This window comes from Agelaius phoeniceus, chromosome 20 (genome assembly GCF_051311805.1).
Source record: "Agelaius phoeniceus isolate bAgePho1 chromosome 20, bAgePho1.hap1, whole genome shotgun sequence".
NCBI lineage: Eukaryota > Metazoa > Chordata > Aves > Passeriformes > Icteridae > Agelaius > Agelaius phoeniceus.
In genome coordinates this window covers 3,441,102-3,464,628 of record NC_135284.1, presented here as the reverse complement: position 1 = coordinate 3,464,628, position 23,527 = coordinate 3,441,102, and the positions used below count along the sequence as shown (strand labels likewise).

The 23,527-nt window shown below is 50.3% G+C and overlaps 4 protein-coding genes across 8 annotated transcripts; 2 read left to right on the top strand and 2 right to left on the bottom strand.

Moving 5' to 3' along the window:
• The first annotated feature begins 417 nt into the window (after positions 1-417).
• On the top strand, positions 418-11,133 carry P2RX5 (purinergic receptor P2X 5). Of its 3 annotated transcripts, none has more exons than XM_077188595.1 (12): positions 418-1,001; positions 3,616-3,766; positions 4,125-4,301; positions 5,103-5,178; positions 5,568-5,664; positions 6,034-6,114; positions 6,589-6,727; positions 7,304-7,440; positions 7,704-7,797; positions 8,296-8,361; positions 8,705-8,787; positions 9,164-11,133. In XM_077188595.1, the coding sequence occupies exons 1-12, from the start codon at positions 865-867 to the stop codon at positions 9,237-9,239; spliced, it is 1,314 nt and encodes a 437-aa protein (XP_077044710.1). In that variant the 5' UTR covers positions 418-864; the 3' UTR covers positions 9,240-11,133. The 3 variants fall into 3 exon arrangements, with proteins under 3 accessions (XP_077044710.1, XP_054502921.1, XP_077044711.1); XM_054646946.2 differs by having other exon boundaries at positions 482-1,001; positions 4,125-4,196; XM_077188596.1 differs by lacking the exon at positions 3,616-3,766 and having other exon boundaries at positions 916-1,001.
• Positions 11,134-11,646: 513 nt separating this feature from the next.
• EMC6 (ER membrane protein complex subunit 6) lies at positions 11,647-12,496 on the bottom strand. Its single transcript, XM_054646964.2, has 2 exons — positions 12,304-12,496; positions 11,647-12,203 (listed from the first exon to the last, which is right to left on the bottom strand). The coding sequence occupies exon 2, from the start codon at positions 12,159-12,161 to the stop codon at positions 11,829-11,831; it is 333 nt and encodes a 110-aa protein (XP_054502939.1). The 5' UTR covers positions 12,162-12,203; positions 12,304-12,496; the 3' UTR covers positions 11,647-11,828.
• A 67-nt stretch (positions 12,497-12,563) lies between these two features.
• Positions 12,564-16,339, top strand: TAX1BP3 (Tax1 binding protein 3). Its single transcript, XM_054646853.2, has 4 exons — positions 12,564-12,655; positions 14,048-14,167; positions 14,447-14,524; positions 14,747-16,339. Exons 1-4 carry the CDS (start codon positions 12,617-12,619, stop codon positions 14,882-14,884), a joined length of 375 nt encoding a protein of 124 aa, XP_054502828.1. The 5' UTR covers positions 12,564-12,616; the 3' UTR covers positions 14,885-16,339.
• A 266-nt stretch (positions 16,340-16,605) lies between these two features.
• On the bottom strand, positions 16,606-23,524 carry CTNS (cystinosin, lysosomal cystine transporter). 3 transcript variants are annotated; one of them, XM_077188884.1, is made up of 11 exons: positions 23,402-23,524; positions 22,920-22,993; positions 22,070-22,148; positions 21,432-21,516; positions 21,238-21,341; positions 20,240-20,371; positions 19,427-19,526; positions 19,213-19,332; positions 17,980-18,150; positions 17,657-17,774; positions 16,606-17,307 (listed from the first exon to the last, which is right to left on the bottom strand). In XM_077188884.1, the coding sequence occupies exons 2-11, from the start codon at positions 22,981-22,983 to the stop codon at positions 17,177-17,179; spliced, it is 1,104 nt and encodes a 367-aa protein (XP_077044999.1). In that variant the 5' UTR covers positions 22,984-22,993; positions 23,402-23,524; the 3' UTR covers positions 16,606-17,176. The 3 variants fall into 3 exon arrangements, with proteins under 3 accessions (XP_077044999.1, XP_077045000.1, XP_054502827.2); XM_077188885.1 differs by lacking the exon at positions 23,402-23,524 and adding an exon at positions 23,255-23,385; XM_054646852.2 differs by lacking the exon at positions 23,402-23,524 and adding an exon at positions 23,172-23,311.
• Positions 23,525-23,527: the final 3 nt, after the last annotated feature.

Genomic DNA, 23,527 nt, shown 5'->3' with positions numbered 1-23,527 from the left:
GAGACAGGCTTGCCTGGGAGCCTCTTGCCCGCATTTTTTCCTGACACCAGCCCAGGCTGCTCGCCCTCTGTGCTTGTTTCCTCATGTCCAGTCCTTGGAAAGCATTGATTTGTCCTTAGGCACGTGCAGAATTTATTCATGAGCTATTCAGTTTGGGTTTTGGTGGGAAGGAGTGGGAACCAGGCAGGTTCTCAAGGACTCTGGCTCTCATTGCTCATGCAAACGTTCCAGAAATCAAAAATTTATCCCGATGTGTTGTCATGCTGTAAAGGCTGGAGAAAGGCTTCAATCACTGAGAAACGGTGAGAGGCTGTCCCCGTGTGCCCTGGATGCTGCAGCTGAGCTCTGGTGGCAGTGACAGGACCCAGGGAAGGGCTGCAGCTGGGTCAGGGCGGACATCAGGAAAATGCTGAGCCCCCTCTGCTCTGCCAGGCTCCCAGGGAATGGGCACGGCCTGCCAGAGCTCCAGGAGCGTTTGGAAACACTGGGTGGGATTTTTGGGGGGCCTGTGCAGGGCTGAGGGTTGGACTGGGTGGTTCCTGTGGGTCCCTTCCAGCCCAGCCCACTCTGTGCCTGTGGGAGCATCGTGGCACAGGCTTTGCGCTGCAACGTATTCAATTCCAAACATTTCCTGCGGGGCAGAGAACGAAACCTGGAGGGGGACAGGGGCTATCCCCAGGGATGAATCAGCTGGAAAGCAGCTCAGGGAGGATGTGACAGTGCAGCTGCTGGCTCCTGACCGAGCTGCTGCCGAAGGAGGAGGAGGAGGAGGAGGAGAGCGGGGCTGCTGTCTCAGGTTTCCATGCACTGCACGTGTGGGTGGTGCGAGCTGTGCCTGCTCCAGCCACCGAGCGAGCTGGGAGCATGGGGCAGGTGGCTTGGAAGGCTTTATTTCTGTCTCTTTTCGATTATAAAACGGAGAAATACGTCATTGCCAAGAACAAGAAGGTTGGGGTCCTCTACCGAGTGGTGCAGCTCTCCATCCTGGCTTACCTGGTGGGGTAAGGATCACACTCTGCTTCACGTTTTGCTGTGGTAACGGTGGATTTTGCTGTGATAAGGATGGGTTTTGCTGTGATAAGGACGGGTTTTGCTGTGATAAAGATAAATTAGGGCACTCTGCACACAGTGACAGCCTGCTGTGCCTCCTGATTTCAATGCAGTTCGTCAGACAGGTTTATACAGCTGCATTTTGTAGTGTCTGATAGGTTATGTCTGATTTTTCACCTGCTAGGGGTGGCTACATTCAGCTCTACCCTTCAGATTAAGGTTGGGTTAAAAATAGACCCAGTGTCTATGGCTTTGTACTGCATTATTTATGCCTTTGTTTCTATATTTTGTGGGAATGGTGCCAAACCCTGCTGTGTGACTCCTCAGGACAAATGAGCATTATCAGCCCTGGTGCTGAGCCTTGGGGCACTCCTGTGTTCTCTGCACAGCACCACGACCTGCTCAGGTGCAGATGGGAGGGAAAAGCAGAAAATGGGGGATGTCTGAGCTGGAGTGGGCTGCAGCAGCCAGGCTGTGGGGGCTGAGGCAGCAGCAGTGTCAGCTGCTTTGCATTCATTTCAGAGCAGGGCATTGGCTCAGGAACAGCCTGGGAAAGGCCCAGTTCTGCAGCACACTGGGCACGCTGGTGTGTGACCAGCCCCTGCAGGCTCAGACCTGGAATTATCCAGCCTGTGCTGTTGATTCTTGAGTTTCTGAGGCTTTTTAGGTTGTGACACCTAACTGTCCCCTCACTGTCTGTGCTCCTGGTCCCTTCACCTTTCCCACACCTCGTGTTTCCACTGATTAAATATAGCAGAGTCATTTTTAGGTGCTGGGTGTATTTATAGAAAGCTGTGCAGTCCCAGTGAGCAGAGCAGCTCCTCAGCACTCTGGCATGGTCTGGCTGGGGGAGGAATCCTGTGCAGAGCATGGCTGAGGGACATACAGCATGGACAGGGCAGGGTTCTTTTCCTCCTCTGGTATCTGTGGCCTCCTGCAAACCCTTGGCATTGTCACAGTGACCCCTCTGTGCTTAGGGCTTGCAGGAACACGTCCCAGTTCACAGGCTGGCTTTGGGTGGGGATCATCAAACCCTTCTGGACTATTTCTGGGATGCAGCTGCCATTGATTCATTGATTCACTGCAGAAAATGCAAGGATCTGCTTTTGAGCCTTCCTGGGAGAGGAAATCAGTGCTCTTGGGAAAAGGGGGGAGTAGGAAACTTCCCAGGGTGGGTGTAAAAAACAAGGTTCACTCTCCTGTAGAAGTGTAAAAGTTTAATAACCGACATCAGGAGCTAATAAAGCAATTGGTTTAACGGTCAGGTACCTCTTGGCATTCCACCAAGAGCACCTTGGCCATTCCAGAAACAACCTTTATGTGCCATTCCTATGGCATCAGCCTGTTGCATGTTAATAAACACTTAGGCATATTGAGACTTCCCCCCCAAACCAGTTAACATGTTCCAAGAATTGTTTGGCAGGGCTCATCCTCAGGGCTGCCTTTTCAGAGCATCTGTATTCCTTGGTTGTGGTTTTATCATTCTTATCATCACCTCCAGTTTGGGCTTTGGTCCATATTTTCTGTCGATGGTAAGTGCTGACAGTTGCCATATCAATAGCAGGGATCTTCTTGTGTTCACTGAATGTTATCCCAACCAGGCAGGCAGTTTAACACAAAAATACTTCTATCAGCTATTTGACTAACAGAAATATAAACTATATCTTTATAGCAAAGTTACTTTGACATTATACATTTAGCATCCATTTCAATATTTGTGAAAAGCCAATATTATAATATGTATTTATGACAGTGGGGAGTGTTCATGTGCAGGTTTGTCCCACGTGGCAGGTGAAGGGCTGGGTGCCACCAGTGCTGCTCAGCCCCTGTGGGCAGGAGAGCCCTGAAAAGAGGAGCTGTGCCACAGATTCAGCCCCTCTCCCTCTCCCAACGTGCCCCCAGCACCCTCAGCTTCTTCAAGGGTGATTTATTGTCCTGACAGGTGATTTTAGCAGTATTGTGGGGGAGCTGGAAGTGTTTCATTTGAGCCAGAGGTTTTCACCCAGGGAAATGGAACTCCCGCTGCTTCCAGTGGAGAGGAGGAAGCAAAGCCTTTCCCTGGATGGCTTAGCAAGGCAGCAGCTCTCCCAGGGCTGTTCCCACCACCCTGGCTGGCAAAGGAGCTGGATCCAGCTGGGATCATCCCCTGCAGGTTCCTGCCAGGCATCCCCAGCTCAGCTGCAGGGGTTCCCTGTCCCAGCCTGGTGTGTTGCTGGCTGGCAGCTCAGGGTCTGTGTGCTGAAGTGAGAGTTCTGCACTTGTGAACCTCCAAAAGCCTCTCTTGCTTTTCATCTCGAGAAAGGCACAGTCCTGCTCTTGTTTTTCCTTTCTGAGGTTGCTGAGTGTAGCACAGATGGAGGCTTTGATTTCTTACCTCATGACCTGTTGTTACACATTCCTCCACTGTTGGCAAGCACAGCTCATGTCCAGGAGTTTATCCTTTATTAGCAGAAGCAGGGGGAGCAGAGGGTTTGGTGTCATTTGCACGTTTTGATTTGACCTCGGTGTGAATTTCTCTGTCTGACTCATTCCCTGACTGCCCCTAACGCTGCTGTGTTCACACAGGTGGGTGTTTGTGGTCAAGAAAGGCTACCAGGACACAGACACGTCCCTCCAGAGCTCTGTCATCACCAAGCTGAAAGGGGTGGCCTTCACCAACACCTCGGAGCTGGGGGAGAGGATTTGGGATGTTGCAGACTATGTCATCCCTCCCCAGGTTGGCATCACCCCCTGTGGGTGCTGAAGGGATCTATCCCGGTCTTCCCTGTGAACTGGCAGGAGCTGGGATACAAGAAAGTGATGCTGGAAGGGGTTTTCTGCTGTGAGTTTTTTATTGGAGATGCTGGGGGTGCTCTGCCTCCCCCCAGGACCGTGGGCTGGCTCTCATGGCTGTGTGTGCACCCACAGTGTCAGGGAATTCATCCAAACAAATATCCACACACAGGGTGGTGCTGTATCTCAGCCGGAGAAGCCGTGGGGAGAGGGGGTTCCTCTCTTCAGAAGAGAGCTTCATGCTCCTTATTTACAAGTACTTTTAGAGTAAACCAAGTTATCTGACTCTTTGTTTATTGCAGGGCGAAAGTGTCTTCTTTGTCATGACAAATCTGATTGTGACCCCAAACCAGAGACAAGCCACGTGTGCTGAGGTAGGAAGAACTGAGCCCCTTGACCCCCAGACCCCTGCAAAACCAGGGAAAGGAACTGACAGAGGACACTTCTGGAGCCACAAAGAGAGGAAGGATGAAAGACAAGTATTTTTTCCTATAGTGTAAAAGCTAATTTGGGAAATTACTGTAAACCTGGAAGGCTCAGCTATTTTAACTTCCAGAGGCATTGATCACGCAGAGACTCCCTGACTTTAGGTGGTGTTGAATTTCTGCCCAGCTGGAGATGAGACCAGACAGTGATTGCTCAGGGTTAGAAAAGGCCCTGGGAAAACAAATTTGATGTGACTCAGGGTAGTTATGAGGAGAAGAGACTTTTTAAGAGCCCCATCCTGGAAAGTGCTGAACATTCAGGTTTTCATTACCTCCCAGAACATTCCCTGAAGGCCAAAGGCGTGAGGTGCTTGTGGAATATCCTCTGAGGGGATGTTTAGAGTGGGCTGGAGCCCGGGGAGGAGGTGTGTGGCTGTGCAGGGAGTGCTGTGCATGGAGCAGATGGATTTTTGTCCATGGAGCAGAAGGATTTTCCATGTCACATCAGGAGCACAGCTGGCTTGGTCAGGGCACTGCTGTCCTCTGGTGGCCAGGACAGGGGCACTTTTGAGCCAGAGAACTTTGTGGCTTAGATCCAAGGTAGGGTTATCTTACAGCAAAGAGGCCTCCTGCCTGGTTTTGGTCAGTACTAATGTTGGTTTTTCCAGTCTGCCCCTCTCCAGACTGAGCAGAACCCAAAATCGGGGGTGGCTGAATGCTGGTGGTGGGATATGTGTACATGACCCCCAGTTCCCACTTCAGCTGTGTGGTTTTAGTGCTCACACAGAACCCACCCCACTTTCTGTGTCTCTGGTGTGCTGTCACACTGTCACCTGTGTCCTTTCCCCTCTGCAGAGTGCCAGCATTCCCGATGCCCTGTGTGACAAGGACACGGACTGCCTGGAAGGAGAAGCAGTGGTGGCTGGCAATGGTAAGGGACATGTCCCTGTCTGAGCTGTGTCTGGTGTCCTTCAGAGCCCTCAGCCTGGGTACAACCCCCAGATCTCTGATTGCAGAGAGCACCAAGGCCTCTCCTTTTCCCCCCCTCTCCTTTTCCCCCCCTTTCCTTTTCCCCCCTCTCCTTTTCCACCCTTTCCTTTTCCCCCCTCTTTTATTGAGATCCCTGCCTTGCTCACAGCTCTGTGGTGGCTGGGCCAGGGAACCCCAGGCTGCTCAGAGGCTCAACAAGAGGGTGTTTGTTCCAGCTGAGAGGCCCTTTCACAGCGGGAGGAGAGGGAAAATCCTCTATTCTCACATGCCCTGTAGGCAAGGAGAGGAGGTGCCTGCTGCTGTGACCTTTTCTGTGCTGTCTGCTCACAGGGGTTAAGACTGGCCGTTGTTTGAAAGACAGGGGCAGCACCAGAGGGACTTGTGAGATACTGGCCTGGTGCCCAGTGGAGAAAAGATCCAAGCCCAAGTACGTGTCTGCTTTCCAAGCTTGAGTTGCTTGGCTTGTGTGTCACCCAGGGCAGATCCCGTGTCCCCTCTGCTTGGGTGCTTGCTGGAATGTTGGCTGCTCAGTCAGGGCTGTTCAGGGGCTCTGCAAGGCTCTCCCTGGCAGGACTGGCCCTCTGCTCCCCCTGCTTCTCTCCCTGACTGCTCCCAGCCCTGGTGGTGTCCCCTGGACCTGCATGCTCCTCACCAGCCCCTTGCTGGCACTGTGGGGGAATGGCACAGCTGGCCTGGTGCCATCCAACCTACTGCATAAAGCTGCTTCTAAAATGGCAGTTCAAGATTTCACATGTGGGCAGGGGACAAAGACAGAGAACAAACCCTTCTCTTGCAGGAAACCACTTCTAGGCAGTGCAGAAAACTTCACTGTTTACATCAAGAACTCCATTCGCTTCCCCAAGTTTAAGTTCTCCAAGTAAGTGCCACAGCTTCCTGAGCTTCTCCTGCTCAATAGATATTCCCCCTCCTCCAGAAAAATAAAGTGCCTGGATAAGGCTGGCAAAAAAAGCAAATTTAAAAAATATTTGTTTGCCTTTGCTGCTGCTATGTGAACAAACTGAAGCAGTGTAGAAATGTGCATGTTCTGGCTCTTGTCCTGGGGCTCAGATAAGCATTTCCAGAACCCTATTGTTTTCCCTTGAGAAAAATAGATCACCCTGGAGCAGTCTGGCAATCTGTTCTGTGTGAGTCCTTTCTTGAGCCCAGATTCATCTGGCCAGGAGATCATTTTTGGGGGTACAGACTGCTTTCCCAGGCCAGCAGCAGAGACACCCTCGGGGTGCACAGAGGCTGTTGGAGAAGCCTCTTGTCTCTGCAGTCCAGCTGCAGGATCTGAAGGCAAGGAAAGAGGGAGGGAGCCAAGGTGGATTTCCCTGTTTCCTACGTGCAGGATGAATGTGCTGGCCACTGACAACGAGTCCTACCTGAAGAGCTGTCGGTACAGCCAGGAGCATCCCTACTGCCCCATCTTCGTGCTGGGCAACATCGTCCGCTGGGCTGGGGGCGACTTCCAGGAAATGGCCTCGCAGGTAGGAGTGGCCCGGGGCTCGTGGGTGCTCCCAGCTGGATCACTGGGAGCCTGTGAGGAGTCACTGCCCTGCGAGCTGCCTCCTGCACTGCCCTGCGCTGCACTGCAGAGGTGCCAGTGCTTAAAGTCCAGCTGGTCCCATTTATCCTGTCCCCAGGGAATGGGAGTTCTCTCAAAACAGCTGGTTGTGTCACTTATCTTCTATTCAGGGCTGCCCAAACTGCTGCTCTGCCAGCAGGGATTTTTTGTTTAATTTCAACATTACTACAGCGTTGGTTTAAACCCAGTACTCTGGAAATCCACCCCTGCATAAAAGATCATCTTCCCCACTGAAATGTGGGATGAAATCAATGTCCCGGGGTGAGAAACCTCGGGGAGAAGTGGGGTTGTAGAGTAATAATGGCATTAATGTCACACACCTGAACTGAGCCCAGGCAGGAGTGTGTGCCCCCTTGTCTGTGACCAGAAGTGCAGCTGCTTCTTGCCCCTGGGGAAAACCTGCCCAAGGGTCTGACAAATTTGAAGACACTTCAACTGAACTAAGCTTAAACAACTCACCCTGTCTCTCTCTTTTAAGGGTGGTGTGATAGGAATTCAGATTGAATGGAACTGTGATCTTGATAAAGCCCCTTCTGAATGTAATCCTCACTATTCTTTTAGCCGGCTGGATAACAAGTCTGCAGAAACCTCCATCTCTTCTGGGTACAACTTCAGGTGGGTACAGAGGAGGGCACAATGCAGAACCACAGCTGGGCTGGGCTGCCTGGGCTTGCAGGTGCTGGAGGTTGGCAGTGGAGTGGCACCAGCCTGTGCCAGGCACTGCTGCAGCCAAGCACAGAGTGCTGCAGAGGAGGGAGGGAGGTGGGGAGTGCTCCTGGCAGGCTAAAGCTGGCTTTGATAAGGGAACAGATCTCTTTGAAGGCATGAGAGACTTCAGAGGGGCAGGTGGAATTAAATCCAGAATTGTTGTACTCCAGGTTTGCCAAGTATTACCGGGATGCTGAGGGGGTCGACTACCGGACGCTCATTAAAGCCTACGGAATCCGCTTCGATGTGATGGTGAACGGCAAGGTGAGGGCCAGGCCAGCATGTGCCAGAGCCTGCAGAGGAAGGAAGTGGGGGGAGGCAGCTCTGAGGTGAGGACAGCTTCTCTGGCTTGTTGTAGGAAAGGGCTTTTCCCATCCATCCATGTGGAGCTAATCCCCATGTAAGAGAGATCACCTGCAGTGCAGCTGAGCCTGCACCTCCTCTACTTAAAACCAGGCTCATGTAAAGCCCAACAGAAACAAATGTGCCCCAGAGACTTGTTTTCCACGTGCAAGCACTGCAGAGAGAAAAGAAGCCTAATCCAGGCATGATGCAAGCTCAGAAATGCAGCCAGGGACAGTCAGACCTAAGACACACAGACCTTCAGCCTCCAAGATTGCTCAGTGCAAATCCCCCGTGGTTGTGCCTGGGAACAAAACACACCCAGGGGCAGCAGCAGCTTCCCCAGGGCAGTACCACACCCTTGGGTTTGTTTTGTGGGTTGTTCTCTCAGTGGTGACTTCATGACCTTTGTTCTTCCAGGCAGGGAAATTTAACATCATTCCCACCATCATCAATATCAGCTCGGGGCTGGCACTCATGGGAGCTGTAAGTGAATGTTTTGTGTTAAAGTAACCCCAGGGGACCCAGACCCAAAATGGGATGAGAATGGGACGGGGGGCTTAAACCTTCTCCAGCAGAATCTTTACTACTCAGACTACTCAGCCAGGTGTGTGTCTGTATCCTGTCTTAAAAGCATTTGTTAATAAACCTGCTAGTCTAAACATCCACACAGGCTGTATATTGTATATACATACCCTGGAAAATGCATGGAGAATGAAGGCAAACACAGTTTCTACAAGTTATCCTTTCATTAATGTTCATTTCTAATGAAATCAGAATACTTCCTTTTCTGTTTCAAAGGTAAAACACAAGTTCTTTCCCTTTGCAGGGAGCTTTCTTTTGTGACCTGGTGCTGCTGTATCTGATCAAGAAGAGTAACTTTTATCGAGGCAAAAAGTATGAGGAAGTAAAGTAAGTGGGCCTGGCTTTGTGTTAAAAAAATCATGGCTTTTTGTTAAGTGATAGAAATAGGAGGAGATACAGGAGCACAGTTCCAGGGAAATATATTCTTCCAAATTATTTTGGCCAAGTTATTGGCTTCCTCTGTACTTCCTTGCTGCAGTGAGCTGGGGAGCACAGGCAGCTGCTGTGTCATGGTTGGACTGGCAATGGCCTCGTGCTGTTGGTCCCTAATGACCGAGGGTGGAATTGGGGCAGCTCCAAGAGCCTCGTGAAACTGAGATGTGGAGGGGCCTTTGGGTAAGGTGAGACAGGCCTGGCTGGGAAGATTTTTGCCTCCTGAAAAAATCCCAGGCTGCTCATGCTGTCCCTGTGCCTGTTTCCCCAGGTCCAACTCCAGGAAGTCCTTGTCCAGCCCTACGCTGAACGGGAATCAGAGCCCGGAGCAGCTCGATGGGCTCTAGGCACAGCAGAGGCTCTGCCAGCTCCAGGAAACCCACACAGGTGTGGCACCACACCAGCACTGGGAGGTGGACATAGCCCAGATCAGGCCTGCTATGATCAGGATTCCCAGAGGAAAAAGCCTTCTTTAAAGACTGCCTTTCTTCCCTGAGATTTCTCTGGGATCCTGAGCTTGCAACATGTGTCGTCACTATGGATTTATAAAAGGATTTTTATAAAAGGACAAAGAAGGCACCAAATGAATGTTTTTATATCCACTGATAAATATATCTGTACTTATACCAATAGCCAGCACTGTCCTGTGGCTGTGCTTTGCTTCCATGTGGAGAAAAGCTGTGATGGGAGCACTTTGGGAAGGGCTGAAGCTGAAACCCAACCTGTTTCCTGCTCTGCTGCAGTGGCAGCCACCACCTCCAGCTCCTGCCTGGGTGATGATGTGACATCAGGTGTGAAGCAGCAGGACTGCTCTGCTCAGGAAATGCAGGGAAATGTGGCACTGGAGCAGCTGCTGGGGCTGGGGAAGGGGCTGTGATGCTGCAGGGCCTGAGGCAGGGGGACAGTCACTCTTGTGGGGGTGAATGCACTGAGCAGCAGCGTGGAGCACCTGCACAGCTTCTGCCTCCAGTGCCTGCTGTCATTTGCTGGGGACTGTCCTCGCTGCACCACTGCCCAATTTCTCATGCTGGGCAGGTCTGGATGGGCATTCAGTGCCTCTGTTTCTCACAGCACCCCAGGCTGTGCTGCAGACTGAGAGGGGCAGCTCTGCCAGGGCCACAGGCTGGGCCAGCCTCCTCCAAATACAGCAACAGCAGGGAAAGTTAGGACATAGCTGCCTGCTACTTCAACACCAGGGACCTCCAGGAAACACAAGTGCTTGTCTCCCAGCAGAATCAGTCTCCCTGCAGCCCATTTTGTCCATTTATCTCATGTGAGGATGTAACCAATCTCAGAAAAGGGCTTAAGGAATATCAGAATATCCTTGTGTTCTGTATATGCTGCCCCATCACCACTGACTGGGAGCTGTCCTGATGAAGATTAAATGTTTCTGTGCATGCTTTGAATACCAAAAGTTAAAGGGCTCCTGCTGGAGCATCTGAGGGTGGCATCAGGGAGCTGCTGCCATCGAGTGTCTGCACAAATGGCACCAGCAGCTGCACCCACCTCTGCTTCAGCTTCTTTAAGGTACAGGTACTCTGAGGTACAGGTTCATCCTGAATTAATTAAAATTCACCTCTGTTAGCATTGGCAAACTCTGAACCCAGTCACTGACAGCAAACCCCACCCAGTCTAGATCCCCCCCCTCTGCTTCTGTGTAGTGAGCCAAAAATGGGGCTAGAAAATAGAATTAAACACTGGAGTTCATTTAGGATAAGTCGTGTACCTTTGGTGCTCTGATCTCATCCAAAACCTTCTCTCTGTCAGGAGAGTCAGGAGTCTCTCCTCAAGGCAAACACAAGTCACTCCACTCTTGTGCAGTGGAGAACTGCACAAGAGCTCCCATCAGGCTTTTGACTGTCAGGGTTTAACTGGAGTTGAGTAATTTCTAGATGGTGAAACACAGAGTGAAGCCCCTGTGTGACATCAGGGCCTGGCACAACTGCTGGCAAGCAAGCAGCTCCTCCTGACATGCAAAGCTGACTGTACTCTGCTGAAACCATTGTTTTAACTTGCCAAAACATCCTCCTGTGAGAGGACCAAAGCTATTTCCTGACTCTGAGTCTCCAGGCCTCCCAGATCCCCTAGAATGTTTCCTTTCTTTAGACTGTGTAACACAACTCCTACAACCCCTGCTGTTAATAAAACATAACCAGATTCCTTCTCAGGAGCTCCTTTCTTGACTTTGACTCTTTTTTTTCTCCTTGTGTTTCACGTTCAGCAATAAAATGTGTCACTTTAGGCCAGTGCTCCCTGGGAGTGTTCTGTAAGTGTTTTTTCAGGTCAAACCACCTGGTGTGGTGATAGTGATGTGAGCAAATCAATGAATCACTTATTTTTGCAGGAACAGGGCTACAGGAAAGGCACTACCTGGATGGTAGGTGATGGATTTATCCCCTTTTGTGGCTTTTTTGGAGACCAGTGACAAGCACCTGTGACAGAGCCATTTACTGATGGCAGTAAGGGAAGAGAACATTTGCATGTATGTTTCTGTACCAAACCTTTATATCCACTTAATTATTTTCTTGTGTCAGTGGAATTATTTTAAAATAATTTGGTTATTTCAGAGTGCTGTGTTACTATTCCAATATTTGTGTGTAGGGACAGGCAGCACATCCAGAGGGGATTGTAACTGGTGTGTGTATCCAAACCACAAAGAATACAAGGGACTATATCAATCAAACCCCACAGCTGTGCCTGCTTTTAGGGACAGAAATTATCCTTTAAAAAGAAAACAAATACAGGAGGCATCCAAACGGTGCTTCACATTCAGTTTAATTAGAACAGTGCTACTGATTAATTCGTACTTGGACATAATTTACCAACAGCATTAACGACACGAGCCACGGACAACAGTGTGGAAAGTGAGCTGGCCTATGGTGTAGTGACTTTTGGCAACAGTCCTGCAGCTCCGGTAGCGGCGAACATTCCGTACATCAGTACACGTGAACCATTCCGTACAGGAAAGTCCAGAACAGGACGTAGGTGAAGAGCCCTCCCACGAGCCCCCCCGTGAACAGCGGCCTCCGCGACTTGAAGTACTTGTTCCACCGCCGCCCGGCCTTCAGCACCAGCAGCACGGACAGGAGGACGGAGGCCAGGAAGTAGAAGATGAAGCCGTGCAGGCCGGTGAGGCCGAGGATCCCGGCCGTGGCGCCCGACAGGGCGGACACCGAGGTGCGGCAATAGTCCAGGATGGCCGCGTTGCCCCGCACCGCCGCCTCGCTGATGAACTGCGGTCCCTCGCGCTTGGCCACCACGGCGGCCATGGCTCCGCGCCGGGCTCGGGCACCTCCTCGCTCGCACCGACACTGAGGTGAAGCAAACGCGCTGTACGAGCCCGCCCGACCTCCCTCAGGCCGCCGGGAGAGCCCCGCGGGCCCTCCCGCCCGTTCTCCCCTTCCTCCGTACCTCTCATCCACGGCGGCGCGCAGCCCCGCCGCTCCGTCAAACCTCGCAGCGCGCCGAGGGACCCCGCACAGCGCCCGTCACCGCGGGCCGCCCGCCGGGCCCGGCCCGCCCCGACCGCGCCGCCGCCACCGCCCGGCCGCCATCTTGGCCAGGGGGCCGATGGGACGCGGCCGCGCGGGCGGCGCGCCGTGGGCGGGGCGGCTCCGGATTGGCTGGTGTGGAGAGAGGGGCGGGGCCGGATTGGCTGGCGGGGACCGAGGGGCGGGGCCGGGTGAGGCGCTTTTGTTCGGACGGCGGCGGCGACGGGGCGGACATGGCGTTCGTACCGGGGCAGCCGGTGACCGCTGTGGTGGTGAGCGGGCACGGGAGGGGCGGGCACGGCGTTCCTACAGGGTCAGCCGGTCACCGCTATTCGGGGATACCGTGCCGGGGGCCGCTGGCCGGGATGGAGAGGGGGATGCCGGTGGTGCGCGGGGGCCGCTGGCGGGGATGGAGCGGGGGATGCCGGTGGTGCCCGGGCGCTGTCAGCGGGCGGAGGTGCCGCCCCGGGGCAGCTCTGATTCGCGGGTGTGTGGAAGGAGCGGACGGGGACACGGGTGCCGGTACCGGTGCTGTCCGGCAGCGCCCTGCGGGCTGTCGGGAGGGCGGAGGTGCCCGGGCAGCCCCGGTCCGCCGGCGAAGGGCGCGGCCGCTCGGTCCGCAGCGCCGCCGGCCCCGTGGCCGCTGCCCGCTGTCAGATTCTCCATCTGCGATACCGGGTGGGAGAACGGAGGGGAAACTCCGCTGGGCGGAGGGACCGACCCTCGACCGGGGCTGCTCGAGAGAAGAGGGAGCGAAGGCGGCGAGACGCGCGTTCTCCCGGTACCGGGACCGTGCGGCAGCCGAGCCCGGTCTCGGTGCGGATCCCCCGCTGAGGGCAGGATAAGCACCTGCGTGTCTGGGTGGGGTTTGGGAAGCAGAGCTTTCGAGTGAGATAATGGCTTTAATCAGCGCGCAGTGCGAGGGAGGGATTCTGTGCTTTCCCCCGGCTGTAACTGGGCTGTGCTTGCGTGGGTGCTCCCGCTGAGGACACGGATGTTTGGAATCCAGGGAGTTTGGAATTCAGCGGGGCAGTTCAAGGTCTGTGTGACAGGGCTGTGAGAGGAGGATCACTGAGTGGTTTGGGTTGGAAGGCACCCGTGAAGGTCATCACATCCACCCCGCTGCAATGAGCAGGAACATCTTCCATTAGATAGGGTGGAAGCACCTTTTGAGAGGTTTTTGTGTCAGTTAAGACCGTGGCTTTTCACCCTGGCTCAGGAATTGCAGCAGCTGGCATTTCTACAGTGCTGACATAATGCCCAAAGCTGCTCAGATGCCTTTGTGCATCGGGCAGTGAGGAACCTGCCCCGGGTTACAAAAGTTATCCTGAAAAAGAGCCATCCTAATAATAGGTTGTTATTTCTGCTGATAGGACTAGCAGGAACATAGGGCATGTGGATAATGAGCAAGATGAGGCTGGGCATGAGTGACTGCTGCTTATCAAGGCATGAGTCATGTTTACAGAGACCTGCTCTGGTTTTAGTGTTGTTCTTTCTATTTCTGGGCAGGCAGGATAGCTCTGAGTAATTGAGGGGCTGGGCTGTGTTGTGGGATCTCTGTGAAAAACAATCTAACTGGATCTGAAGTACCAGTGCCTGAAATGCACTTGAAATTTCTTGCACTCATCACAATGCTCAGCTCTTTGATCTCTTTCTCTTTCCAGCAAAGAATTGAAATACATAAGCTTCGTCAAGGTGACAATTTGATTCTGGGATTCAGCATTGGGGGTGGCATTGATCAGGACCCTACTCAGAATCCTTTCTCTGAAGACAAGACTGACAAGGTCAGACAATCTTTTTCTGTAGCAATTCCCTCTCCCAAAGGCTGAGATACCCAAATCATCATCTGCTCTCTGCCACAGCTACTCTCTTGCCCCATCATCACTTGCAGCCTGAGTTATTCAAGTGACTTCTCCACCTTTTCTATTTTCCAGCATTGCACTGCCTGTTTTTAACTAAAATCTCATAATACACTACAGAGTTTTATTGTGTTGTCAGTCAAATGGCCCTTGAGTACTGAATCCTCCCACATTTAGTAAATGAACTCTCCATTTTTTCTCCAGGGTATCTATGTAACAAGGGTGACAGCAGGAGGCCCAGCAGAAGTTGCAGGACTCCAGACTGGAGATAAGATCATGCAGGTAAGCACCAAAATAAAACAGTACTGATGTAGTACCAGCTGTACAGTGCAGAGAAGCATCTGCTGGGGAAAATAATCTTCTGGGCACTTCCCAGGACAGTTTGTGGGGTTTATAAATAAACTGAGCTGTGGCACAACCATATCCAACATGTGGTTCTGACAGAACAGTTACAGGACACCTGTGAGCCCCTGCACCTGCCTTATTGTGTGGGTTTTTTTCCAGGTGAATGGCTGGGATATGACAATGGTGACCCATGACCAGGCCAGGAAGAGGCTGACCAAAAGGAATGAGGAGGTGGTCAGGCTGCTGGTGACCAGGCAGTCCCTGCAGAAGGCTGTGCAGCAATCCATGATGTCCTAATCCATCATCCAGCTGGGGAGGGGGTGGGAGGGAGATCTAGAGACTGGTATCAAAGAAAGAAGCAACTATTAGACTGGAACAGGTTGTCTGGAAGGGAGTGCATGTTCCTACCTGTGGTAAACGCTACTTTTTTTAATTTTAACTTCTTCTGGTGTAACTGGCAGTAGTAAAACAATACTCCCCTCAGCAGAATGCTCCTCTAAAGTCTGCCCTGCAGGTACGTGGCAAGATTTCTGCAGTCATGGCTTTCAGGACAGGACAGACCCAAGTTATCTAAGAGCAACTGGAAAAGCCTTAACTTGGACAGGATTCTTCTGTAGCACAAAAGCCTCCTATTTTAGGAGGAAATGTGGTTTCTGCTATGGGAGACCAGAGGGTTTGCTGTGCCTAAGCTTTTAGAAGGGAGCTGTCCTGTCCCCCACACTGCTACCAAATTGAAATGCCAGAGTTAAGAGCTGCACAATGCTGTGGGGAGGAGCACTGTACTAATCCTTCACTATGTGCAAGATAGAGAGTGACTGAAGGGTTTGGGGCATCACAGTTTCCTGCAAAGGTTCCCTGGATAAAGCATCCTCTTCAGGCAAGGAACAACTGAGGAACACACAAGTGTTAGCTCAATGCCTGTGAAATACCCTACAACTTCATGGACACTACAGTTCAACCTCACTGCCAGGGTAAAACCTGAATTCTCCTTACTCCCAGTTTGTACCATCAGATGAACTGAGTTTAATTGAAAGGAATATGGAGCAGGAAACAAAACAATGTTCCTGAACTTACCAAAAATGCTGCTTGTCACTGTAGAGTTTTCAGTCCTTCATTCCACTCCTATCAGACTTGAAATGGGAGGGATTTTGGTTTGTCTTTTAGAAGACTTTGCTTAAATCAGTGATTTATTGGATGGAAGAGATGAGTATGCCAGTAATTTTGCAGAAGTGCCTCTTGACCAAATTTAAACTTCTAGCAGGACACTAAAGTGGTTTAAATCAACATGCCACAGGACTGAAGATTCTTGCTGCAACACTAAGTCCATGATCTAGCATCCTGTGGTTTGTTAGCCAGTTAGCTTTACAGTTATCCAAAACCTGGAGTTTTTAATCCTCTTCAGTTGATCTAGACATATCTATAGTTTCCTTAAGCAGCCTTGGGGTAAAAGCTGTTGTAAATAGAGCACGAGGAGGTGGCAGACTAATTTATTCAGTACCTTACTGCTGTGCCATGTACCTTGTGATTGATGCATCTCAGACTGTTCTGTGCTCACCAGCAGATGCCTACTTAACAATTTTATATCTCTGGAATTACTACAATCCTGCTTTGGAATTTTGTTACTTAAGAATGCCGTAGTAAGTTATAAGTCTTTCAAGTTGGAGTTATTTTTGTTACTATAAAGATACACTGCTATTTGTACTGCTTTTTTTCACTTGATTTTACACAATAAAACAAAGTTGGTTTTCCTGAGCTGTTTCTCCTTACATTTACTAGTGCCACATCACTTGGGTGCCTCTAGCTGTGACCATTTTTGGCTCAAGGGTAGATTTTGGAATTACTGAGGTCAGTAAGATTTGGTTTCACTGGTGGGGAACTGTCAAACCTCACCTGGGATCTAGAAAGACACATTAGGTTCTAAGCATACAAGTATAAATACACAGATTCCCTTCTAATTACTTATCTTAGCACCTTTGAAAGAACTTTCTGTGAAATAAGAATACAGCTTCTGGTTTTTTTAGGATTTTTTTTAATAAAGAGTTCAAATGGTAATATTTGTGCATTTGTTACAAACTCCATTATTGTGATGTACCACTGTGGCCAGCCTGAGTGGTGGTGGACTGTGAGCTGTCTGGGAAAGGTCAGCAGCAGCACTTGGATCCACAGACAGTCTGTAGTCATTACTTAAAGACATGAAGTGATTGCTTAAACATGATCTCAGATTTTTGGAAGACAGAACTCTGCTCTTTGTGCTTCACCTCCAATCAGAAAGACATCACTTTGGTCTTTCTCTTCCCTGTGGTTGGTGAAAAAAGAGCCATGTGCTGCTTGGACAGCTCCCTCTGAGCTGTGTGTGCAGCTCCAACAGGCACGAGTCCCCCATGTGCAGCTGAGAGCTTGCTGTCCTTAAGGCATCTGGCAGCCAGTGCTTGGCAAGGCAACAGCTTGAGTTCCAGCCCAGAGAGGATCAAGTCACAGGCAGAAATCAGAATCAGCATTTCTGGTAACTGGCAGCAAGAATCTTGAAAGCCCTCAGAGAGGGTAGGGCCAAGTTCAGTTTAAAGTTTGAGTCTCCACAAACGAGGTTTGTTATTCACAAGGTTCGTAGCCTCGTCTCCTGTACAGGCAGTAGTGCTGGGCCATGAAAACAATGTCAAAGATGATGGAGAAGACACCCAGGCCAAACTTGGTTGGATCTCCAAAGATTAACCTCCACTCATCTGTCAAACACAAAATTAGAGTTAAGTGTGACTCCTCAAGTGTAGTCTTAGGACCCTTTAGAGAAGTTCATGTCTATTACCTGGACTGCTCAGACACACCCAAGACTGACTGCAGTGCACATCTTATGCAAAGCTAATTTATAACTGTTCCTGTGGTTTCTTCAGGATGGCTACTTCATTTTATATCTTGAGGGAATATGAAAGGTTCTTTAACCTTCCCATAAGAACAGCCCCCCACAACACAGCACAAACATCATTCTTCTGAGATAACCTGCTTTATATCTATCTCCTTTGTAGTGGACTTCCCACCCCATTAGGACAGGCTCCAGCACCTCAGTTCCAGGCTTACCATTGTTGTAAGACTGCAGAAACATCTGGAGAAGGCTGAAGCTTCCCCCAGTGAAGTCCAGTAACACATTTCCAATGCTCCATCCCTCAGTGCTCTTCCGGCAGAAATTCATGTAGGCCTGGGAGTGTGACAAGAAGTCAGTCAGAGTGTCCTGCACAGGATTTGGGATTGACTTGCAGGCAGTTTTCAGTACAATTCTACTGGTTTGTCACTATTAATAAATAATCATTGGTGGTTTAGTCTCTTCAGACTTTCAAGAGGCTGAAGGTGGCAGGCTTAGGGTGGCAGGGATATGGAATGCAAGCAGAATAATTCAGATTTACCTGTGGGAAGTATTTGATCAGTGTGACAGCTAACTTAATGTAGGAGAAGCAGAACAAGAACTGCAGCCACGTCATCACCTCAGCTGCAGCCAGGAACAGCGTTGTGAAGGTGAAGATCCATGCAAGTGCCAGGAGTCCAACAACAACTTTGGATACTTTCTGACCTGCTCGCTGAAATAGAAACACAGGTACATTTTGGCCAGGTCACACATCCCCAGACACAAAGATACACTTTGCTCAGGACCCTGCAGCACTACACTCCAAACCTGTTTTACCAGTCAGGCTGGTACCACAAGGAGAACTTTAAAATTAAGCAAGTGCTACAGCAACCAGCTGGAGGTTTGCAAGAGCTGATGAGCAATATTCATATCAATAATTTAAAACACTGCTGTCCCTGAGCAAGGGGGAACAGTATTCTTGAGTATTTATGGTGCATAATCTGTAACAAAGCTCCAAAATTCAATCTGATGAGATCAGGAGTTCCTGTATGTGCAAAAGGCTGATAATATCATTATGGTAAAAGATTTGTGGTTGCTTTCTAATTCTTCACTAGAAAATTCTGTAGTACCTGGCAATGATGACAGATGGGCTGTTACAGTTTTAGATTTAGCATGATCAGAGGAAGAACCCAAAGAGAGAAAAAGTTACCATCTAGAGAAAATTGGTCTGTTCAGATGGGAGGTTTTTACAATGAAAATCAAACAAAGAACCACCTGACTGGAACAATCAGTGGGATTAAGTAAGAATCACTTGACTGTAACAATCAGTTTCACTTGAAAAGGTGTGAATTATGAAAGGGCATTTTCAGCTGTTTTAGGAAAGAAGTTGAAAAAAACTGTGTTTGAATCGCAGGAAGTATCTAAAATCCTATCATAGCTTGAAGAGTGCTCCAAAGAAACAGCAAAGCATTTGTGCTGTGAAGAGCTGTAATCTATGTGCTGGCTAGAGAGCTGTTTGGGAACTTTATGAACTTGGTTGTTTGCCTCAGTTATTTTGAGTCCCTAAGGAGTTTACTTATAAGCTCAGAACATCCATGAGGCTGAAGTAGATAAGGTTAGTGGAGGTGCTCCTAGCTCGGGAAAGCTGAAGGCAGCTGGGCTGTGAAGCCTGGCTCCTGGAAAGGCCGGTGGAAGTGCAGGGAATTTGGGATTTTGGAGCCCAAATGGAGCAGGGAGGTGCCCGGCAGAGGGAGCTCTGGCAGAGCCCACAGGTGAGCCCAGCACCCGGACCCACCTCGTAGATGCAGCACTGAATGATGGTGAGGAGGGTCAGGGCCACTGCGTGGAGACTGAAGAAAACATCATTGATGGCCACAGGGTTCACCCCGCTGGGATAACTGACCAGGAACTCCTCCTAAAGGTAAGAGAAAGCAAAACCAGCCACGTGCCTTGACTCCCTTCTGCACAGACCCACCCCCCAGCACGTGTTAAGAGAGAATCATGCTCACCTTAATCAGGGGAATCCAGAAGAGCCCAACATTAAACACACTGTATGCTATAAAGCCAGTAAGGTTTAATGCTATGAAGTCAAAGCTTAGTCCAACAACGCTAGAGAAGAGGGGAAAAAAAAAGAGAAACATGCATTAGAGAGTTACAGGCAGTTCCAGGGACAAACTGACCCTGGAATGTATTGATTTATAACAGTTTCTGGTGTAAGCAAAAGCTTCAGGCATTGTGACCACACAGTGCTGTGAGTTCATCAGGAAGCTGGGTGAAATAACAGAGCTCTCATGGATCAATTTGTCTCTGCTCTTTAGCTGCACCCCTCCATGAGCTCAGCCTGTCTGACAAAGCCCTTCCAGCCTGAATCCATAAAGCACAAGTGCATCATTGCCAGATCAAATGGTTTCCTTCTCATATACGATAATGCTCCTACTCAGAGTCACTTAGCTCAAGGGGACCTGGCCAAATGTGACACTACAAGGAGGTGTCTGAGAAACAGCTGGTAATCTTTGACAGTGATCATCACAGCTGCCTCAGCCAGATGATTTACAACATGGCACCAAAAGGAATGGGGAAGTCTCCTCTATCACAAATTCATACTGGATGCCAAATCTTAGGATCAGGTGTTTGTAGGATGCACTTGGTTTCCCTCCAACCTGCATGTATAAAATCTCACTGGGGCTGCAATTATTCAGACCCTACCTTTGCCTTTTTGCCCACCTTTCCATGGATAATTCCCAATAACCAAGACAGATGTAGCTGAAGCTATGAGGATGATTGCAAAAGTGCTTTAGTGACTTGCAAACACATCTCTTTACCTTTTCCGTCGCCAGTTCTCAAAGAGTTGAGGATAAAAGGAGATGGACCAGGCAACAAAATAGATCCAGCCAATCACCTCATCAGCATATCTCACTATGATGCTGTGAATCACTTGAAATTGAATCCTAGGCCTGATGGTTAATGCAAGAAGAATCAGTTAATTAAAGCTTTTCTCAGGAGATTTTACCTTGTTCTGTTCTGAGAGAGGAAATAGAGTCCAGGTGTTGAGACAAGACAATAAAGATTTGGTTGGGTTCAGCTGAGTTGCTCCCCTTTTTATTTGTGACTTTGTTATGTTTGGGACACCTCCCACTCCCTGAGTCTTTCCTTTCCATCCTTTACCATGGTCACCAGGTCACCTTGTGCTGGTGGCTTCCCCTCCCTCAGCACAGGGTCTGTTAGGCAAGAGCAGAGCTGCACTCCTCACCCTCGTGATTGTGCTGCCCTGTGAGCGTCCCACGTGCTCGCCTCTGCCTTTGCCTCGAGTTTCAAAAGCAGAAGCAAAACAAGGAAGTAAAATAGGAGCACCCTGCTGCTCAGTAATATCTGAGCCACAAGCAAGTGCAGTCCAGCTTTCTCCATCTGGCTGGGCTTTTCCCAGGAGGGAGAACTGGCTTCTGTGAGGAGAGGGCTCCCCTAACTGACACACCCCAGGAACTCCAGAACAAACCCTGCACAGCAAGAACAGCATCCCACTGGACACTGACAGCCAAATGCTCCCCAGAGCAGAAAAGCTGACATGTGATCTTCATACTTTTGGGAGGCACTATTAAAACCAGACTAAGGAGCCGTGAGAACTCAGTTATCTTGTAATTAAATCTAAGACACCACTCCGCTTCTGTGCCCTCTATTTACCTGAGTATTTGGGGATTTGCTGCAGGGTTACCAATCTTCTTAACTGCATCCCACCCATGTCCCATTTAACTCCTAGGAATAGTTACCCCAACTTTTAGGAAGCTACAGGATAGAAAGTAGAACAAAAAAACCAGTTTCTCACCCAGTCAAGTTGGAATTATTGGGATAAAGGTAAACTGTTACTTGTCCCACATCATCTGCTTTCACTTGGAATTCTGCTTTAGTGTGACCTGCAGGGAACTGTACCTGCAAGGCAGAGCAGAGGGAAGAAAGAGGAGTTGCACCATAGCAGCAGGAGCTTTTTGCATATGGTTACACGTCTGTGCTCTCACTCACCTTATCAGGAAGTTCAACAATGGTGCTGTGCTTTGAGGAGTGTGTAATATTAAGAGTTATCACCAGTGTCTCATTTAGTGGGGCCCTGAGAAGGCAGAAAAAACAAGTTAGGCTGGTACCTGAGCTCAGGGGTTGCTTTAGGGCTGCAGGGGAGCATCTGCTCAATTCTCTCAGCAATGAGCAGCCCACACACAGCAGAAGCTGCCTCATACTCAGAGGAACCAGCACCAAACTGTGTGATATTGCACTGGTTCTTTTATCTGATCCAGTGATGGCCACACTGTACCTCCCTCTTCTCCACACAAGTGGCAAAGTCACCAAAAGATCCTGTCCTATCCTATCCTATCCTGTCCTGGTGCTCATTACCCTTTGCTGAAACAAGGCACAAGTACTTGGGGTGATGAAGGACAGGAATTATAGCAGAAAGATAAAACAGAACAAATAAAACCTTTCCAAGTGACACAGCCCTGCACAGCTTTCCTAAAGAACTCCACTGATCATTTGTCCAGGACGTGATCCTTCTAGGAAATGCAAGTTTCTCTTAAGCATCAATTTTTAGAAAGGGAGGAACTGTAAATTCACTTATGGAGGGCAGCCCGTGTTCCAAAGGGAAAGTAAAGCTGCAATCATGATTTTACCTCAGTGAGATAGTGACGTTTGTTGAACTTCCACTTTCTAGAGAAACCACTTCAGGGACTGACAACACAATGGCTCCATCTGTGGGGGGGGAAAAAAACACCCACACAAGTCTCAATTACTATGAACAGCTCCTTAAGAAGAACAATCTACTTTTTTTGTGCCATAGATATTTTACCCATTGGTCCCTGCAGTATCAGATCAATCACAAAGTTCACACAATAAAAAGCAAAGGGGGAAACCAAGCAACTTAAAAAGAGAAGTATATAACTGTCACTTGAACATGTTGCAAGGAAGTAATTTAAATACTTGAAGTGTAACAAAAGTTAATGCCAAGGGAAGATTATAAGGTACTGCAAACCCACCATGGTTCTTGATGTGATCCTGGTGATCTAGGAGTCATAAATGCCCCAAATTTATTATAAAATTGTTTCTTGGGCCACAAATTCAATCCAAGTACCCAGATGTGCAAGAGAACGTACATTTACAGAAACAGAGAGAGACACAGGTTGCACAGGTTGGCCTGGACACTTTTTTTGTGTCAACTTTTTACTGTTGCCACATACTACACATTGTCTGTAAGAAGTTATGCGCAGAGGAGCTCCCAGTTCATCACTGACTGCACCCCAGGCACTATTCAATCTGCAGAAGTGATTTTGGAGCACGAGGTGCACAACCTCGGCACAGTGTAGGAGCACAAGAAGCCGAGGTAAGGGGTGAGAGAAGAGCTGATGTGAAGCGTGGCACGGGTATCCCTGGGGAGATGTAAAGGGATAACTAAAGAGCTGCCCTTTTCCATCTCTTACTGATCTGGAGCCCTGTGGGCCCAAGCTGCGCTGACCAAACACTCACCGCCAGGCCCCAGCAGCGCCAGCGAGAGGCTCAGCAGAGCGGGGAGCAGGTACCGCGTCCTCATGGTGGAAAAGCTGCGGAAAAAGCAGGGGAGAAGCTTTCCTCAGCACCCACACGGCCACACAGCCCATCCCCTCCGCTGGGAGCCGCGGCAAGCGGCTCCCTCCGCAGCACCACGGCCCCCAGCCCGGCCGAGGGACCCTCAGCTCCCCTCGGAGGGTACCGCTCTCCCCGTCCCGGGCACATCTTTACCTCAGCACTGCTCCCGTGACGGAGCCGCCCCACCCCAACGCGCGGGACTACAAATCTCGGCAGCCCCCGCGCCCACGCCAGACCCTCGCCGCTGGCGGCGCGCCGCGGTGCACGCTGGGACTTGTAGTCCGGCCGCTCTTTCCTCCGGCGCTCCGGCGGAGCGGGGTGCGCGGTGCTTTGGAACGCGCCGCTGCCGAGGCGGCGGTACCGGGGAGCGGGCGGCAACCCACCCCCTTCAGTGCCCCGCGCCGTCCCGGTTCTTCCTTTTTCAGCTCTCACGTGAGGGATCGCCTGTGGACTCCCCGCCCAGCGCCCACCGCGTCGCTGCGGCCGCCCCCGGGGGCCATCTTGGGTGT

Bases quoted from the DNA above. Each gene is read 5' to 3' on its own strand.
- TAX1BP3 (XM_054646853.2), top strand. From the start codon at position 12,617: ATGGCGTTCGTACCGGGGCAGCCGGTGACCGCTGTGGTG. The intron at 12,656-14,047 runs GTGAGCGGGCAC...TTCTCTTTCCAG, and splicing joins AGCCGGTGACCGCTGTGGTG to CAAAGAATTGAAATACATAA. The intron at 14,525-14,746 runs GTAAGCACCAAA...GTTTTTTTCCAG, and splicing joins CTGGAGATAAGATCATGCAG to GTGAATGGCTGGGATATGAC.
- CTNS (XM_077188884.1), bottom strand. From the start codon at position 22,983: ATGAGGACGCGGTACCTGCTCCCCGCTCTGCTGAGCCTCTCGCTGGCG. The intron at 21,517-22,069 runs GTAAAATCATGA...CTGCCTTCTCAG, and splicing joins AACGTCACTATCTCACTGAG to GGCCCCACTAAATGAGACAC. The intron at 20,372-21,237 runs GTGAGAAACTGG...ATTAACCATCAG, and splicing joins AATAATTCCAACTTGACTGG to GCCTAGGATTCAATTTCAAG.
- P2RX5 (XM_077188595.1), top strand. From the start codon at position 865: ATGGGGCAGGTGGCTTGGAAGGCTTTATTTCTGTCTCTTTTCGATTAT. The intron at 3,767-4,124 runs GTTGGCATCACC...TGTTTATTGCAG, and splicing joins ACTATGTCATCCCTCCCCAG to GGCGAAAGTGTCTTCTTTGT. The intron at 4,302-5,102 runs GTATTTTTTCCT...TCCCCTCTGCAG, and splicing joins AGAGGAAGGATGAAAGACAA to AGTGCCAGCATTCCCGATGC.
- EMC6 (XM_054646964.2), bottom strand. From the start codon at position 12,161: ATGGCCGCCGTGGTGGCCAAGCGCGAGGGACCGCAGTTCATCAGCGAG.